Genomic DNA, 18,558 nt, shown 5'->3' on the forward strand with positions numbered 1-18,558 from the left:
TGAAGTAAGGGTTTGAAAGGGTGTGAATTCAATCATTAAATCAAATTTAAGTCTGACCTTGTGTTTAAGCAGAAATGTAGTTACAAAGCTATCTAACTAATGAAAGGGTCACTCAGCCTTGAATCCTGGTGGGTAGGGATTGAGAAGTCAGAGAGAGAATTTTCTTTGACAGAGCCCAAAAACTTTGCTTTTCTATTAAATTTAAAGAGATAATACAAAATAAAGATCTTTGATCAACTTTAGCTCTATGAAAACGCAATGGAAAGATACACAGTGCTTTCCTACAAGAAACCTGAGAACCTTTTGAGGTTTGCAAAAAAGCACAGTACAAATGTCTTGGGCTAATTTAAAGTTTTGTGCTAACTTGGCCTTTTTTTTTTTTTAAGATTTATTTATTTATTCGTACAGAACTGGGGTATAGGCCAGAGATGCGGAGGGTGAGAGGATTCACCAGAGACAGAGTGGGGTACAGAACAGGCAGATCGACGAAGTACACTGCTGACGGGAGCAGCGGGCAGGTCAGGAGAGGTCTGCCACGCCATGTGGATCTCCTCCCGGGCAGGCGGGAATTGAACTCATGCGGAAGTGGCTTAAGCTTCTTAGTGCAGTGCTTTAACACACTGGGAGGGCCATAACTTGGCCATTTTAAGGCTACTCCACCCAAGGTAGAGAGCTCTGCCCGGCACACACACTGGTCAATTTAGCACAGGCTAGTATTTGTGCATAATTGATATTCCTGACTTTGTGTGGTAAGCCTGAATACACATACACATCCAAGTGTGAGTATACATACACATGCACACATATAGGCATGTATATATGCATATGTGTGTACATACATACTTGTATCCAGATCTTCTGCTATCTAGCTCTACCCAAGATTAGCTTCTTAGAAAGCTCCCAAACCTTAAGAAATAATACTCCTCCCAACATTCCTCATTAGACTCTTAGAGAAATAAATCTTGAAAGTATTTCATTCTATTCTTTCTTCCCAGTTCTATCTGGAGAGCCTCTCCGGACAAACAGAGTACTTCCTGCTATTCCAAGCCAGCGGGGGCATAGCACACCAGCTGAAGAGGGTGACAACTCTGCCAGTCCTGCCAAAGATGAAAATTAACTGTGGCTCACCAACTGCAGAAATATGGTTTATATGTATTTTCACTTGTCAAAGGATGAAATTATTCTAGTTTGTAAGACTAATTTAGTAAATTGCATTCTATAAGCCATTCACAATTTTATAACCCAAAATTCTTTATTCCAAATAAAGATATTTCCCACATAAGCATTTAGAATCTTTGTGCATATATTGTAAGACTGTGAGTTCTGTGACCTCAACATGCCAAAGTAAAAAGTCAAAACATGTTATCAGCAAGGAAACATAGCTATGTTTACTTTGCTTTCAGTGGTATGTTTGCTGATTTTTTTTTTTTTTTTTGGTGAATGATTTTATGTTTAAAGAAAGTATGCTTTGCTGAATAAAAACAAAAAGCACATTCCAAACTTGTTTGTCACATTTATTGTAATTCTACCTTGGACTGATGATACTATTAAAATCAAAGTAACAAAATCCTTTAATCAGTCACAGTTTGTGGCTTTTAAATGTATAATCTTCTGAAAAATATTTTCCTAACATTGTCAGTTCCTGGCTGCTGCCCACGTGGTTTCACAATGTTTATGTATCTCTTTTGTTATTTGATTATTTCCAACTATTGTCTTTTCAGATATAGTTAATTGTTCCAGTATTAAGAAGATCATGTGGGTTGGAAAGGTTTACATCCTGGTTTAACAGAATGGAATAGGCATTTCTCATACATTCTTCAAATACTCTATGTATTTAATCTTTTTTGTTGTTGCAAAATAATGGTCTCTGCCTACTCAAAACATTCCCAAATTATGACTTAGCGAAGTTTGAAAAACTACTAACTTCAGGTCTCCTTACTCAGATGCATGGGATTTGATTGACTTGATTTAAAATTGAAGACAGAGTTTTAGAAGATCATAGCTATTTTTTTTTGATCATAGCTATTTCATGGCATCCCGAAGCCTGTATATTATTTTGTAAATATCTTAAGTATAACATTTATCATTTTGCTTGGTTTTGTTTAGGGAGGTCAGGCTGCCATTTACTAGATATAGGCTCTTAAAAAGAGCCAAGTACAGGTCTTTCTTTGAACTTCTAAAAACTTTTACAGTGCCTGACATGTTGAGCGATTTATTTTATTTTATTTTTTCAGGAAAGAAGCAGGAAGGCATAGAGGGGGTTGACATGGTGGAGAGATGTAGGGAATGATAATGAAAGAGTTTATTAGTCCATGATCTCATTTGAACTAAAGTTGTTTGAATCGGTAATTATAAAAGAGAAAGCTTAGGATCAAACTCATAGTCTAGACAAGAGCTAGCAGGGCAAATTTTGGTGCAAATTGAATAGTTCTCATGTTTTCTTTTTTGTCTCTGTGTTTGTATTGCTTGCTTGTTTGTGGGCTATTTTTGTCTTTGAAGAAGCATTCTTTATAAGTCTCCTCTAGGTTCCTCAGTTGTTTCACCTGGCTACTTCTGAATATATTTCCATTTGAAACCAGGCAAAACACAGGAGTACCAGGAACTGTTAGGAAAGAAAACTCATTATGCCTGTTCTAAGGATTTAGTCATTTGTGCACACAAAAGCAAAGAAAGCATACTCAGTGTGTTCAAAAATCTTTAATTGGTAGTAAAGTTTAAAAGGCAGAGTGAAAGGTGGAGTGGAGGAAGGAAGAGAAAAGAAGAGGAAAATGAAAAGAAGAGAAGAAATGATTTCAAATAGATTCCCAATCAAACTGAAAATGACCTATCTTCTAGACAAACAGGCTTGACCCACACTGGGGCAAGTAAGGCCTGAAAGCACCAAAACAAATTCTAGGTACAGTCTAATAGAAACCACACAAAAGCAGCTAGGCAGATCCCAGAGAGCAAGCATAGGAGAAAGCCAACATTCAAAATGTACTCTTATCATCCACCACAAGGTCAAGGTAATGACTTCCATGATTCTGCCCACCTGCCAGTGGGCTAGAGTCCCAGGCGCAGCTCTCACTCCTGTGCCTCTTCAAGTGTGTCTGCTTTCTTCTTCATTCCACCCCCAATATATATATGCGCTTTGTGCCTTCCTTCTTCCCAGCTGCTCACCAGTTAGGAAATTTGGCTCATGATAGGCTGCAGTTCAAAGCAGTTTCACGTAAGTGGGGTGTGGAAAAAGGTACCCATCCCGAGGGCCACTGCACTGTAATGCTCCTCCCCTTACCCAGAAGTCCCTTCTGTAACAAATCCACAAGTAGATACCTATCTACACTACTTAGGCTAACTAAGAAAGACTGTTACTGCTTCAATAATGAACTCAAAATCTCATCATTTTTTTCTCATTTATAGTAACATTTCCCATCAGCTGGCAGAATTGGCTGTTAAAATTCCACTTCAGCTTTGTACTTCCTGAGTGACCAAAACAGAGGAAATGAGAGGTAAGTCTTATCTCTTCCACTCACCAACTTGCGCCCAACTTTTAAAATTTTTAAGTATTAATTTTTTTCCTTCTAAAATGTTTCATGTTTTACTACTTATTTCCCTCATTGCTAAAGACATATTTATTACACACAAGTAAATCATAATTTTGTATTATCACCATTGTATCATTGTATCAGCCTAAGTCCCCACCACTCCCAAGTTCAGATAAGGATTCCAAGGCAGTGGAAGAAGTAATTTACCCCAAATCACAGAATTAATAAATCACAGATCAGGGTCAAAATTTGAAGTGTCTCTAGCCTACAGTCCATGTACAGAATTCCCGAATCATTATTTGCCCTGTTCTAGAAATTTATAGATGTGATATTCCTTTGGCAAAACCTTCCTTTTAAAGTTGTTTGTTCAGTTTGTGTGTGCGTATGTGTGAAAAGTGGAACTATAGTTAACATTTGTGGAATGTGCACACCAACCAATAATTTTTGCTAAACCAGTTAGGATTGTTGGAAGTTAAGGGGTTTTTTTCCTCCATTTTTCTTAGCCTGTGGTAATCAAATGACTAACATAGGTGTTATTTCTTCCAGTAAACACTTAATTCCAATGCTCTTGTCTTCCTAGAATTAAGCCAATACAAATAGATTCCAGTAACTCTAATTTATTATCCCTTCCAATTCTAATAGAGCACAGCTTAACCTATAATGTGATTTTATAAACCCCTACCTTAGTGGTTAAATAAAACAAAGTACCTCCCAGAAAGACAAATGTTTTGCTTTTTCTGTTATTCCTTAAAATCTACCTGACATTTTAAAGGTGGTCTTTGAAAACAACCCTTTGGAATCCATCATAGGCTTAAATAAGGTCATTATGATGAAGTATATTTGAACTCAAGCCAAAACTAACACTCAAGTCAAAAACTAAATAATGGAACATGATAGCAGCTCTCACATGTAGTGGCTAGACTCATTACCTTCAGGAGGAAAGGATATTTTAAAGTGAAGAAATTCTGATAGAACCACACATTTCCCAGACATTAAATAAAAATGTTAATACTGGTAGATTAAGACTATCAACAAACTGTATGTTTCTATGAAAACTGTTGTTTTCCAAGATAATGCTTTCCCATTTTGACTTCTGTGTTAGTCCAACTTTTTTCTTTTGGGCAACAGAATGAGTTACAAGACATTCCCAAAGGCAAAATCTCAGAACACAATGAAAAATATTATATCAAAAGCTGAAGCTGAAGAGTTTCCAGGTAGCTTAGTTTACTAGCATAGTCGTCTACTGAAGGACAAAAGGCAGTTTTCACTCTGATATGTGTAAAACAGGAAATTACTTATTAAATCACGAGTAAAAATGTTATTAATGGTGAATAAATAAAATTCACTGTGCATTTCCAGTCTGAGACCAGGAAAACTGACAGCAAAAGAAAAACTACCAGTTTCCTTGAAGGCTAAGGTAGAATCTGACCTAATGACATCAACAAAAGAAGCTAAAATTGTAACGTTTTCGTAATGTAAGGCAGGCTATGAGATGAGAAGATGGAAAGCAGGGTACAGGTGACTATGTGTCCCACCTGAGCAGTGGGTACAAGAGTTAAGCATCACTACTGAGCCAAACACTGATGTACTGAAAGCTATTCAAGCTGCTGGGCTAGACAAGGGGAGCAGAGTTTGTAAAAATGTGTAAGAAAACAATAAACTGAGGTGAAGCCAACCAGCATAATGGTTCACAGTTCAAAGACACCTACTAGAGAAGTCCTCTCAGCTCTCATCACAAAACTAAGCAAGCCTTTAAATTCAAGAAAAGCTAAAAAGTAAAGCAATGTTTTCATGTGTCTATATATCCATCCCAGTGTTTTCTGAACAAGTGACTTTGGGAGATAAAATTAAAATACAAGGAAAAAGAGATTTGGAAATAGTTAAGAAATCCTCCTTGAATCTCTACTCTGAGCTAGCCCACATCTCCTTCATAGCACTAGCAACTCTACTACATTCTATCAGTCCTTACTGGAAATTCAAACTTCCATAAAACTGTTTGTATTATTCTGATAAATACTAATATAGTAAAAAAGATTTTATTCCTATCATGTACTGGAATTAGTTCTTACCAGCCTGTAAGAGTTGATTGTAAATAATTGTTAATAATTCCAGTATTCAGGAATTTTGTGAACTGGTTGTTAGAGGAGTCATAAAGAACAAACACCAGTGAACGATGTCCTAAAGAAACTCCAACCCCCAACATCTTCATAGACTCAGTCCCATCTCCACATCAGTGAGATCTCAGGCACCAAGGGCTACAACTCCCCACATGCCATAAACCTTATTTCCTGAAAGGAGGGCTGCTGGGAACTAGGGGCAGAGTTGAGCAGCCATGCTCGGCTTAGACATTGAACAGATATATACTCCCACACTCTTGCTTTTCCAACACCCTGGTGTCTCAGACAGCATTACTGGTAGGAATTAATTAATCCTGTCTTTGTGTATTCTCCATTTTCTCATTCATGTAAGTAAATAGCTTTTTTGATTCTCTCTGCTTTCTGCTTTTGGATCCTGTTCTGAGTTCTTAAGCCCACAGTGAGGACACACAATCTGGGTCACCCCTATATCCCAGTAGGGTTTCCTTTTAATAGTTATTCAACCATTAGTGGTATGAAATTGGTCACTGTGGGAACATTTACATAATAGAAATTGGCAAACACTACAAATTAGTGCTTTATTTATGATCATGTTTTCTGGCATATCACCACATGTAACATTTTTTGGAAAATCATTCAAAATAAAATCACCTTTGTTAAAGATACCTCTTTGCTGCTATTGATGCTGAGGAAATAGGACTCATGGCTGTCTCAAGAATAATCATGGGCACAGCCCTCTCCCACCACAATAAGCCACAGCAATAAGACCTGACATTCTCCTGACAGCACCCTCATACTGTTCAGACAGGCTTTGGGGGGCACTACATGCCCTCTCTCAACCTGAACAATTGCCACCATTTCTTTTGCTGTTTCAAGATTTAATTATTTGAAGGTTTCAGAGAGAACATGGCCATGGGAGAGATTACCACACTACACTCCTCCAGCAGGAATGAGGCCTATTACTGATATGAGTCAACAGGCCAGGTGGATTACTGAAAAGCATGAGAAGTCTGATCGCTGTGGAACTGAAGATAGTCTTTTATCTGGACAACTTTCATTCCTGATGTTGTCACACTCCTTAGGTAACTCTCATCCTCCAAAGAAAAGGATAGAAGTGACAATCTTTGACTTAAAGTCACCAAACAGAGCATGCACCTGGGATAAAAGTCTTAAATAGGCACCTAAGGGACATTGGAAGATCCTAAAAATGTTCAAGAAAACTATAAAAACCTATTTAAAAGCAAAATCATGACATGCCTGGCTTTTACTGTATTCAAGTATAAAATTACAGGGGATATTACTTAACCAAAGCGTTCATAAAACCCATATGGTATGTGCATGCTTGACTTAACACTGCTCGCAGAATGGGGTTTCCCCTCAGTGCTCATCATGAAACAAATCACACCTTAATGAGTATTTTAGATGAACAATATTGCTCCTGTTACTTGTGAGCCTATTAAAAGCAGATAGCTCAAATTAGTCAGTTTTTCTATTCAAGGTAGGTAGACTGTCCTGACTGTAGGCAGCATTTGCTGTGACTTCATGTGTAATCTTGATACCTTCCCACGCCCTTAAAACTTAGGTAATATGTGTGTTTTCCCTTAACTGCCATTGTAGCTGAGAAAGAAACAACAACCACAGCAAAAGGTGAGAGACAGGAAATGAATGTGACAATGCCTTTGCTTAGGCCAACTTTCCCAGAGTCAAGGGGACATAAAGTGTTCTACTTTTATTTATAAGCCAGGCAACACATAGATCTATTGTACAGAACTGGGTATATATATGGCCTGAATTACTTGACAAGTTGTATAGCCAATCACTGTTTGTTGGTATACAGAAAGTTCAAATATAGGAAAATCTATATAAAAAGTATAGAACACCTGAGGTTAAGTAATAAGAATTTTTCTAAGTTTATTAGTAAAAACATCATTATTTAAGCTATCTGTTTTCTGCTTTGGTTTGTTATTTCTTTGTAATTTGAAACAAGTACAATATATTTTAATAAAGCTTAATATTAAGCTTCAGAATTATTTCTCTAATTTTATTTTACCACTCTGAGTTCCAGAGTTCCAGAGTCATCGCCTCGGGGTCTAAAAATGAGACTATAGATATAAACAAATGTAAATGAAAATTGAAATAATAATTCAGAATATTATCATTGTGCCTCTTCAAGAAACTGACATTCAGGATTTTTTTGTGGCAGATACAGGTCAGAATGTGAGGAATTTTGCATAGATTCTTTAGAAGTGTTAACCTTGCTGGTAAGTGGGAAAAAAAAAATTACAAAGCTGCCCAATGTCAAAATTGCTGTTTCTTTTTTAGAATGATATTCTGTGCTAATTTGACTTCAACTCTTTATCAGTAAGCCTAAAAGAAAGGAAAGCCAACTTCTGAGATTGTGAGAAGAGAGAAAGAAAATGGAGTATAGGGGAGATTTTGATACTAATCCTTTCTCCAGTCAGCCCACCAGCCTGGATCATTCCAGCCCTATATAGGGTAGAAGATTAAAGTTTCTGAGATGGGGGTCCTCCCTGGTGACACAATGGGTTAAAGCACAGCACTATAAAGCTAGCAGCAGCTGCTTCAATCCAAGTTCCATCCCCGGCTAGGGAGGTGACCCACATGGTGTGGCACACCCCTCCTGTCTCGCCTCCCTGCTTCCCTCAGCAGTGTGTTTCAGTCTGCCAATTCTGCTCCCCACTCTTTCTCTGGTGACTCTTCTCATCCCCTGCACTTTTGGCCTGTACCCCAGTCCCTGTATGCATAAATAAAATCAATCTTAAAAAAAAAACAAAGTTTCTGAATGTGGAGGGTTGGGAGGACCAACATCTACTAATTTTCCTTTATGGTAACTACTCCTGCAGAAAGCAGAGAGCTGTTTCTGGAACTAGTGAGGTACAACTTTTAACAAATCATCCATTATTTTCTCTCTTTGCTCAAAACCCATCTGTTCACAAGAAACAAAACAAACTGATTTCCATGTTTCTATTTCTTTTAACCACTTAACCATCCTATGGATATGATAAAAAAAAATTCAGGAAGACAGAGAGAAGGAAATTGGCCTGGAAAATTCATGAGCTTTCCAAACAGGCCTCTGTTGTTGGAAAATTGGCTGTGGGTAGCACAGGCCCAGATATGTACACACACACAGAAGTTGAACATGAGGGGAAAACAATCTAGTACTGTGTTTTCATACTGACTCTTCTGAGAAAGGAAACTGAGAAAAGAGCATAAAGAAGCTGTTCAAATGTGTTTTATCTTCAACATTTGAAAGTTAATTTTATAAACCATTTAAAAATCAGGATTCATTTAACAGAAGGTAATACTTTTCTCTGATCTTCCTGTTGTACTTTAACATTTCACTGACAAGAACATATGAGTAATTGCCTTTTTTTCCAATTAAATGCAATCTGTAAAATGTGTCTTCCTGACAGCTTTTAACAGGAAATGAATAATGTGATCAAGAAAAATGACTATTTACATCCTGAAGACACACTTTTATATAAAGTATGTTAGTCCTCTTCCTCCCTAGTGGCACAGGGGTTAAAGTCTCAGCACTGTCAAGCTATCACCAGCATGAGTGAGCATGAGTTCAGTCCCCGGCCAGGGAGCTGACCCACATTGCACAGCAGACCTCTCCTGTCTCACCTGCTGCTCCCCTTAGGTATTTCAGTAGATCCTCCTGTTCTGCTCCCTACTGTCTTTGGTAAATCTTCTCACCCCTGCACCTATGGCCTACGCTCCAGTTCTTGTATGCATAAATAAAAATAAATCTTAGCGTATGCTAGGGCTTCCAACTCTGCTAATAATGACTTTACTCTTTTGATTAAATGTTCCATAAAAAGTAATGATAGATAATATAAGAAGGAACAAGTCAAGTAGTTTTTGTCTTTTTTTTTAATGTTCCTTTAACTGGAGGAGGAGATCCAGTCGTCTAGGGTAAAGGACTCTAGGTACTTTGTGGTGTACGTGGTGTGGTGATATATCTGAGGAGGTGTAAACCTGTTCCCCTAAATCACATATAGTGTTATAACCAATGTTACCACAATTAAAAAAATTTTCAAAAATAAAAGCATTTAAAAACTTAAATAAATGTTTTCTTGTTCTCATTCAGCAGTTCCTTTTTGAATAGACTATTTGGAGGAAAAAGTTGTGAGTACCTATTATGTTAACTGCTCCAGGTGAGACAGCTATGGTTATGAATAAAGCAAAATGTCTCCTCTCCTACAGCTCATCATCTATGAAGACACCAACTCAAATTGTACAGGTTGTATTTATACAGGTAACAAAACCTAGTTTTATAACAAAATCTGTTACTTATTTCAGGTACTAATGTCTGACATTGTTTCATCAGTATCCCAGAAACTCCCTATAAAATCTGATTCTCAGTTACTGGCAATGCTGCTGCTAATAGCCTTGATTCTCTCCTGGGATTTTATTTCCTGTGACAAGATAACTGGGGGCAAAAATAGAAAACCAGTAAGGCCCACTCCACTTAATTTAGAGAGCTTCTTTAAATGGGAAACAAAGACAAGCTTTCACTAAGAGAAAGTTTTTAGGAGATATTTGATGGTGGGAAGAGAACTGGAAGCCACAGGGTGGGGCATAAATCTGGGAGACTTAGCAGACAGCCTGTGCTTGATGGAGGAAACAGAAATCAGGAACGGAAACAGCCTTCCAAAGTTGCAGCAAAGAAGAAAGGGAGGAAAGGAGAACAGATAGAGGTCAGTGGAGGACACCAAAGCTTAGAAAATATTATTTGTAATTAAAGCCAGCAAGGGAAAGGAGAAATAATAGCAGCTGATTTCCTTTTGTGTCCTCTTGTCCAATTTTAGGAAATGTTTCATATTCATTGTAAACAATCAGTATTCTTCAGGATTTTGCCACTGCTCTAACTACCATTTTTATGTCTGTTCTATAAAAGAAGGCCACACAGGAGACGTTCCTGGTGGTGCAGCAGGTTAAAGCACTGCACTAAGAAGCTAAAGCCACTTCCACATGAGTTGGATCCCTGCCCTGGAAGTGACTCACATGGCGTGGCAGACCTCTCCGGACCTGCCCGCTGCTCCCCTCAGTAGTGTACTTCATCCATCTGACTGTTCTGCTCCCCACTCTGTCTCTGGTGAATCCTCCCACCACCCCTGCACCTCTGGCCTGTACTCCAGTTCTGTATGCAAGAATAAATAAATAAATCATTTAAAAAAAGAAGAAGGCCACACTTCTGTCACACAAGTGACAGGGCCAGGACTCTGGCACAGATGTTGGACTGCAGAATGGCTGTCCTCAAGTGCCTGCAAACACATCATCACACAGAGAGATCCGTGGGCTTGCCAGGACTGCCCTGCTCGCCTGTGGCCTCCTCTTCCACATCACTTGGTCTTTTACCATGTGTCTAGGTGTGAGCTGATTCTAAAGGTTACTAATTCTCTCGCTAGGACTGTGATGCAGAGAATCTTATGGAGAAGACTGAGTCCTGGAAGATTAAATTAAAAAAAAAAAAAAGGCAAAAAATTCACTAAAAGGAGTGGCCTGAGGAGTTCAATCACCTAAGCCTAATTGAACTTACTGGTTTCAAGTAAGAACCTTTCTTGGATTAAACCGTGAAATTCAGTTATTTATTAGAACTCCTGACCCTGTAATAAACTACTTTCCCTTGTCAACAACTACTTACTCTGATTAGTACAATAACTGAGGTCAATGGTGATGCTATTAAAAGGTAATTTTATCAGCTTACTTTAAAGGAAACAGTAATAAGAGTACAGACAGGAGATAATTAAAACCCAATAAGAATAAACTGGTGGAGAGTGATTCAACTGATTCAGCCACATCATTATTTCACTGTAAGGGAAAGCTTTTTGCTATTGAGACCTTTGTTTTTCAGGAGAACCCTGTCATCCATAAATATAAAGGTGAATTTCAACAAAACTTCAGAGCAGTTATTGGCTATGCTTATAGAGTTAACCTTTCTTCAAAATTTTTGGTGACCAACCTGAGCAAATGGCAATCCATACAATTTTGGAGGTAAGGAGACTTGTTAGCCCAGAGCTACTGCAAGTTGAGTTTTGGTAGAATCAACCTGAAACTGAACTGGGGAATCTGCAGGCTGAAACAAAGACCTTTGTGGTCAGACTTCTTTTGCCTTCAGTTTCCCCAGTAATAGAGACCTTGGACTCCTAAGTTCTACCTGTGCACACTGCACTGGGATTTCTCAGAGAAAGTTCCACATGACCCTCACTCCATTCAGTGTTTTTTTGAATATCCAAGACCCCAGACATTATCTCAGATGCTTTAACCACTCAGTCACTGCTGCCTGCTACTTCTAATTTGTTGGGGTTCTAAGTAAAAAAAGAACTGAATCATGACCTTCAGTGTTCTACCAGCCATGGAATGCTTGCCAACCTGCAGTAGAAGATGGCCCTCTCTTCCCACCTCTGTCTGGTCACCATCGTAAACTGAAAGTGGTTTGCGAGTGGTAAAAGAGAGTCAATTTGAAATATGAAATGAAGAACTCAGGAGCAAATGCCTACTGTTGTGTTTTCCTGCCTGCATGTCATTCAAAAGTCCTCCTGCCTTTGCCTCTATAACTGGAATGGGAAGAGAAATCCAAGGATGCAGAGCTAAGGTTTTAGGGAAAGTCTGATCTGTTGGAAACTGCAAGCCTAAATCCTTGAACAGAATGACCAAATGTTGTCCAAAGGTGAATAGAAGGTGAGATTTTGTCTAAAATAAGGCCAATCTTTGGTCAGTGTTTTTAACTTCTCAGGCTTGGTTCTTGATCAAATCAGATAGTTATTAGGCTGGCAGAACCCCAGTCTAATTTTAAAACAAAAAGGCAATCAGCCTATAAAAGCAATGAGTATCCTGAGTGGCTGCCTGACACCAGAATTTACTTCATTCTGTGTCAACATAGTCCAATGCTAAGAGAACTCTTAGCCTTAAGAGTGTGATTTATTTTGGTGTCTTCTGAGTAGTTGTCAATACCATAAAATCTTAGAACTTTGAAACGGAAATGATCCTAATGGCAATTTTCCTCATTTATGAAATGATTGTGTTAGACTAGAACATCTCTAAACACCTTTCCAGCTATAAAAAATGAATGCATAGATGGTATGTGTGTATGTATATTCATACTTACTTGTGAAAAGAGGTCAAAAGAGTATCAAGCTGAATTTTTTTAGCAAACATTCTAAGACATATATATGACCCATTCTTTGGTAGGAATTTATCTTAGCAGAGTATGACCATGAAAGCAACTTTAATCCTGGCCACTACTCCATAGTAAACACAGAACATTTTCCCAGACTCCAGATAAAATCGTTGGTCTCATTTCCAAACCACAAAGTAGTCTGTCACTTTAGAAGCTCAGAACAGTTTAATATTCACACTTCAACCTGGTCCTAATCTTCAGCCTTGTTAGCCGACAGTGGAGAATTAGATGTCCTTAATGCTTCCCTCTTCTTTCTACTTTTTCTCTGATGCCCTAGCAAATGTTTTAGACACCCAGGGTCAGCCACTTCAAGAGAGGGGATCAGGAAACCAAGACTGATCTTACAGGGCCCATGGATTGTGTGGGCTGACCTGTGTCATTAGCTATAGAATAGCTGCCTCTTTCTTTCAATGAAATTTCTTTTTTTTTAATGATTTATTTTATTTATTTATGCATACAAGAGCTGGGGTGTAGGCCAGAGGTATGGGGTTGAGAGGATTCCCCAGAGACAGAATGGAGAGAAGACCAGAAAGAGCTACTGAAATACACTGCAAAGAGGAGCAGCAAGTGAGCTGTTCCATGTGGGTGAGCTTCCTGACTGGGAATCCAACTCTTGCTATAGTGGCTGCCAATAGCTTGATAGTGCTGAGACTTAACCCCTTATACTACCACGGGGGTCCATTGAAATCCATTAAAGCTTCTCTCTGTTGATGTGATGCTCCACTGACTGACAGCTTATGTTTTCTCATCAATCCCGAGATTCTGACTGCCCTTCCTTCTATGACCTTATGCTTACTTTATCCCGTCTCTAGGAAGTCCTCTTAGGCAAAATCCATTTGTCTAAACTTGCCAGATGACCATAAAGTTGAGGCTTAGGGGAAAGGAGAAAGATCTAAGTGGGGAGGGAGAAGCACAAGGGACAGTGATGATGGATCATGGGTTATTTCTCATGGTTCTGGAGACTAGAAGTTCCAAATCAGGGCTCCAGTATGGTTGGTTTGAGGGTGCTTTTCTGAGCCTGTCACCTCCTACTCTGTCCTCCTGTGATAGACAGGCTGGAGAGCTCAAGGGGACCCCTTTTGAGACCAATGATTTCATTTGTAAGGGATTCTTATTCTGACCTATCACCTATCACCTCCCCAAGATCCCACCTACTAACACTATCACCTTTGATTAGGTCTCAGGGGGATAGCCTTCATGAATGGATTGGTGTGCTCCTGTGTTTCCCACCCCCTGGGAGGATACAGGGAGAAGACAGCCTGCACCTTGATGTTGACCTTCCCAGCCTCCAAAACTGTGAGCAATTTCTGTTAAATAAATCACCCAGTCTGTGTACTGTGTAATAGCAACCTGAATGGGCTAAGAAAATGGCCCCCTGCCTCTCCCCCTCCACCCTCAGTCTGAATTATGGTTTAAAGGCTGCATTTAATGTTTGATTTCTTCTCTGTAAAGATGAGGTGAAATTACTTGATCCAGGAATTGTTGGATCTGGCTCCTTGTTGGATCTTTGCAAACAATTCCATGAAAAAATGTGAGTAAATACTCTTGGGATTACAACTACAAAATCTCAGACATGTAAACATCTGTTTGCTCCCATATCCAATTTGCTAGCAAAAATTCCCATAGACTCTTAAATAACGACTTCGCTGTGCTGCACAATGACTGCCCTTTTCTCAGTACATATTAACAATTGTATCCCTAAAAACAAACCAAAATATAGCTTATATGTTTGCTTTTCATTTAATTATCAGAGATGGAAACCATGTGTCCCTGCTCAAAATATTTTAAAACAATCCTTAACAAGTCCATTTTTAAATAGTGAGTTACCATCAGTATTTCCAGTCAAATAATGAATAGCTACATGCATCACGGATAGCCAGGAAACCTATCACCCTGAGGTTTCTTAAAATAAGTGATTATCCTTACAAGAATGGTCTCAGCTTTAATTACTAGAAATAAATGAAAAGAAAGAAAACTGAAAGTGACTTTATTTAAATGTCAATTCAATGGAGAAATAAGGAAGTGGTTTGGCTTCTTGGCCTATCCCTGGAAAAATAGCATGATACATAATAAGTGCACAATGAATATTTTTCTTGATGATGAAAGGAGCATAAGACTTTTAATGTCCTCAAAACAGGCCCTGTCATTGAACCACAAGCATTGGTTAGATTCTCAGTCATTTATTCAACAACCATTCTTGTCAGCGTTGTGCAAAATAATGAAAATGGTACAGTCAATTAGATGTGGTCCTGCCCCCAGGGGTTTATAAAAGAAAAAACAATCCAGGAGAACTGGCACTGGCAACAGTGTGGTAAGACAATTGATGAAGGTGTTAGTGCACCAAGGTATTCCAAACTTTGAAGGGGTACACATTCCACAAGGGCATCTGGCCATACAAACGCATGAAGGCAAAGGAAGTATTCTTAGTGTGAAAGATTTTTAATAGAATTGAGGTGCATAAAGAGAAAAAAGAATATCAAATGCCAAAACTTATCCATCTTCTTATGGGTAGATGCCCAGCTAAATAGGCTTACTCTGAGGTAGGGCAGCTGAGGCCTGAAAGCTTGCATGAGTCTAAAGTACTTTGGCAGGAAACCACTAGAAAGAGGTTAGGCAGGTGCCAGAAGGAGAGACTTTAAATTCAAGATGTACCACATAATCCAACATGAGGTCAACATTTCATCTGTTATTATTTTTTGCCTGGGACCAGGAGTAGCTTCCCAGATGTCTATTCCAAGTATCTTTTCCCAGATTTTCCTTCAATATGTCATCTTCTCGTCCTCCCCCTTCTCTCTCTTTATATGCACTTTGTTCCTTCCTAACTGCCCTCTCTCCTTCCCTCTCCCCCCCACCCTGCATTCAGAAAGTCCAGTTCACAGCCTGCTTGGAGTTGTAATGCAAAGCAGCTGCATATAAGTGGGAACCATCATAGCTAATGATAACTCTTGGGTTATCAGCTTAATTGCTATGTACCCAGGGCACCTTCCAATCACTGGAATGTTGGGGAAAGTTTTTTGAAGTATAAGAAATCTGGAGGCCCCTAAGAATGGATTATTGAAGTTGGAGCTGACCTTAAAGAAGCAGAGGCTATAGAGAAGGAATCCTAAAGAATCTAATGGCTGTCCAGAAAGGGCCAGTGTAATCCACTTAGACTACCACAATCAGCCTCTAAAAAACTACACTGAAGTTATTCAGAAATTGAAGATGCTAAATGTTCTCTTCTTTCTCTCCCTCCTACCTCTCAGTTTTATGTTTGTTTGATGAGTCTGTATTCATTGGCTTCAATAAACACTAATCTGCTTTAAAGCCCAAGTGCTTATTTCCTGTTACTCTCTTGGCTTCATAATGCATTCCTAGGAAGCTCCAGCTGTCTCGCAATGCCCAGGTCCCTCAGCGACTTCACAGGAAGGGAGATAGCCACTCCATGCAACTGATTTCCAAAAGCTGTAGGTGACTCTTCATGTGCAATGGTTCAGACTCCATCTCAGAGGATGTGTTTTAGGCTCTTGCCTTAAAGTTTTTAAGGTTCTGGCTTTCCTTAGTTCGCAGCAATCTGCTTTCCGAATCAACCAAGTTATTTGCCAAAATTGGGAAGAGGAATCAAAGAAGCTTCTCCCACTCCCCACCCTCTTCCCTCTCTCTGAGGAACAGGTTTTTGTCTACCAGAAAGAGGGGAGTCCATGAGAGGTCACCAATCTGTTGCCAGCAACCCTCTCCCCACTCAAAACTCTCTCTGTCTCTCTGACTTTCTGTCTCACTCTCTCTTGCTCTCTCAGCTGTTATTAAAATGAGAGACACAAAACTGCTTTAGTAAAACCTCTGGAGAAAAGGATTTCATAAACATCAGATGTCAAAACCAAATAATGTTCTGATTTTGCCAGCTGAAATGAAAGTAGAGAAAGAGTGTGGGGAGTGGGAGAAATAGGCAAAAGGGAAAAAACAGGAAACAGTTCTTAAAAGGGAGAGCCCAGGGGCCCTCCCTGGTGGTGCAGCAGGTTAAAGCACAGCACTGAGAAGCTTGAGCCACTTCCACAGGAGTTCTATCCCCGCCTGCCCTGGAGGAGATCCACATGGCGTGGCAGACCTCTCCTGGCCCACCCGCTGCTCCCCTCAGCAGTGTACTTCGTTGATCTGCCTGTTCTGCTCCCCACTCTGTCCTTGGTGAATCCTCTCACCCTCCGCATCTCTGGCCTGTACCCCAGTTCTGTATGAATAAATAAATCTTTAAAAAAAAAAAAAAAAGGAAGAGCCCAGGAAATCAAAATTTTTAACTAACCCCTACTTGAAATATTGTGTGAAAGTATTAAGTATTCTCTTTTCTCTCTTTCATGACTTACCAGTATCTTATCATTTCTAGAGGAATACTAATGAATATTACTCCACTGTTAGAAGTATAACTGTTGAATGTTTTTTCCTGTTAAAAATAAATAAATGCACATTGAAATCCAGCAAGCCTAAGTCAACAGTTAGACATGCATATAGGGCTAGAAGAAACAGTCTGTTCAGGGTTTCCAATATCTACACCCCCAACTGGCAGGAAACTATTCCATTGTCTAATCCACCCTTTTTGTGCCTGGAACATTGAGAATTTTGAAACTTGAAAATTTTCATGTTCTCTGACTGCTCATGACCTGGAGCCTTGGATCTAAACACACAGCTGTTCACAACTCCCCCACTATCTCCATTTTTCCTTGCCCAGCTATCCATCTTTCCCCTCCCTCTGAAGAGTAGATCCTGTTCTTCTTGGCTCTTTGCTAAAGTATGTTCGCCAAGACAATTCCCTGTTGACCTATGGCAGAGACTGTGGCCCAAATCCCTCACATTTCTCAGTCAAATCAATGGAGTCATTTTTTTGTGGGCAGGAGCAGCCAGTGTGAATGATTTTCTGCCTGGAAATAGACCATCTGCCTAGGGGAAGAGAGTGGGGATGATGTTTCTGCACCTCAGAGTGCTTAGAAAACAGGTGGTTTTTTCTGGGGATGCAAGACATTTATTGAATTCATAGAAGTTAGGAGAGAGTTTCCAGTGCACTCAAAAATGGTGACTGCTGGCTGCTACCCATAATGAAGATTCAGAACCCCAAGTTCAAATACTTTCTCCCTGGCATGTTTTGAGGGCTCTGGAGCTTCATTCATGTGGTTGTTCCTAGCAGCTATAGGGAAAGCTATCTATGCAGATTTTATTTATTAGGGATTTCAGCCAACCAGGCCAGGAAGGATACATCCACTTAGAAGATGCTAGAGGTAGAACACAGAGGGATAAGACTTTAGTTTTAGTACACTGAGGGTTTGTCCTTAGATCATGGGGTAAAGAAGACGAAAGTGGAAAGCCGCTAGAATAGAAAAAAAAAAACTCGTGGATGGCTGTGTATATTCCTTAGACCAGCTCCACTTTGCAAGTCTGATGACATTAAATAGCACCATGAAAGTGGGACTTTGAACAGAACTGGCAGGATTTCTTCAGCAAGTCAGTAACAGGGGAAAAGGGGGAAGCAACTTAAGTTAAAAGAAATTGAGAGACATAGCAACCAAATGAAATGTGTGGACCCCAGAGGGATTTTAGTTTGAATAAACCAGTTGTAGGGAAAAAAAAGGAAATTCTTCTGGAAACAAAGGTGATATTTGAGAGCTAATGTTTATTTCATTAGGTGGGTGATATATATATATATATATATATATATATATATATATGCATATGTTCATGGTCTGATAGTATATAGTATTTTTGATGT

At 39.2% G+C, this 18,558-nt stretch overlaps 1 protein-coding gene across 1 annotated transcript in view; it reads left to right on the plus strand.

Moving 5' to 3' along the window:
* ANKRD55 (ankyrin repeat domain 55) overlaps nt 1-1,184 on the plus strand; it is an 81,537-nt gene extending 80,353 nt beyond the window's left edge. The window contains exon 11 of the mRNA XM_012721792.1: nt 996-1,184. Coding sequence (XP_012577246.1) covers nt 996-1,117 — 122 coding nt within the window. The 3' untranslated portion in view covers nt 1,118-1,184. The remainder of the gene's footprint in view (nt 1-995) is intronic.
* The last annotated feature ends 17,374 nt before the right edge of the window (nt 1,185-18,558 follow it).

The sequence above is a fragment of the Condylura cristata genome, unplaced genomic scaffold, assembly GCF_000260355.1.
Source record: "Condylura cristata isolate star-nosed mole 26May11 unplaced genomic scaffold, ConCri1.0 scaffold00007, whole genome shotgun sequence".
Classification (NCBI taxonomy): Eukaryota; Metazoa; Chordata; class Mammalia; order Eulipotyphla; family Talpidae; genus Condylura; species Condylura cristata.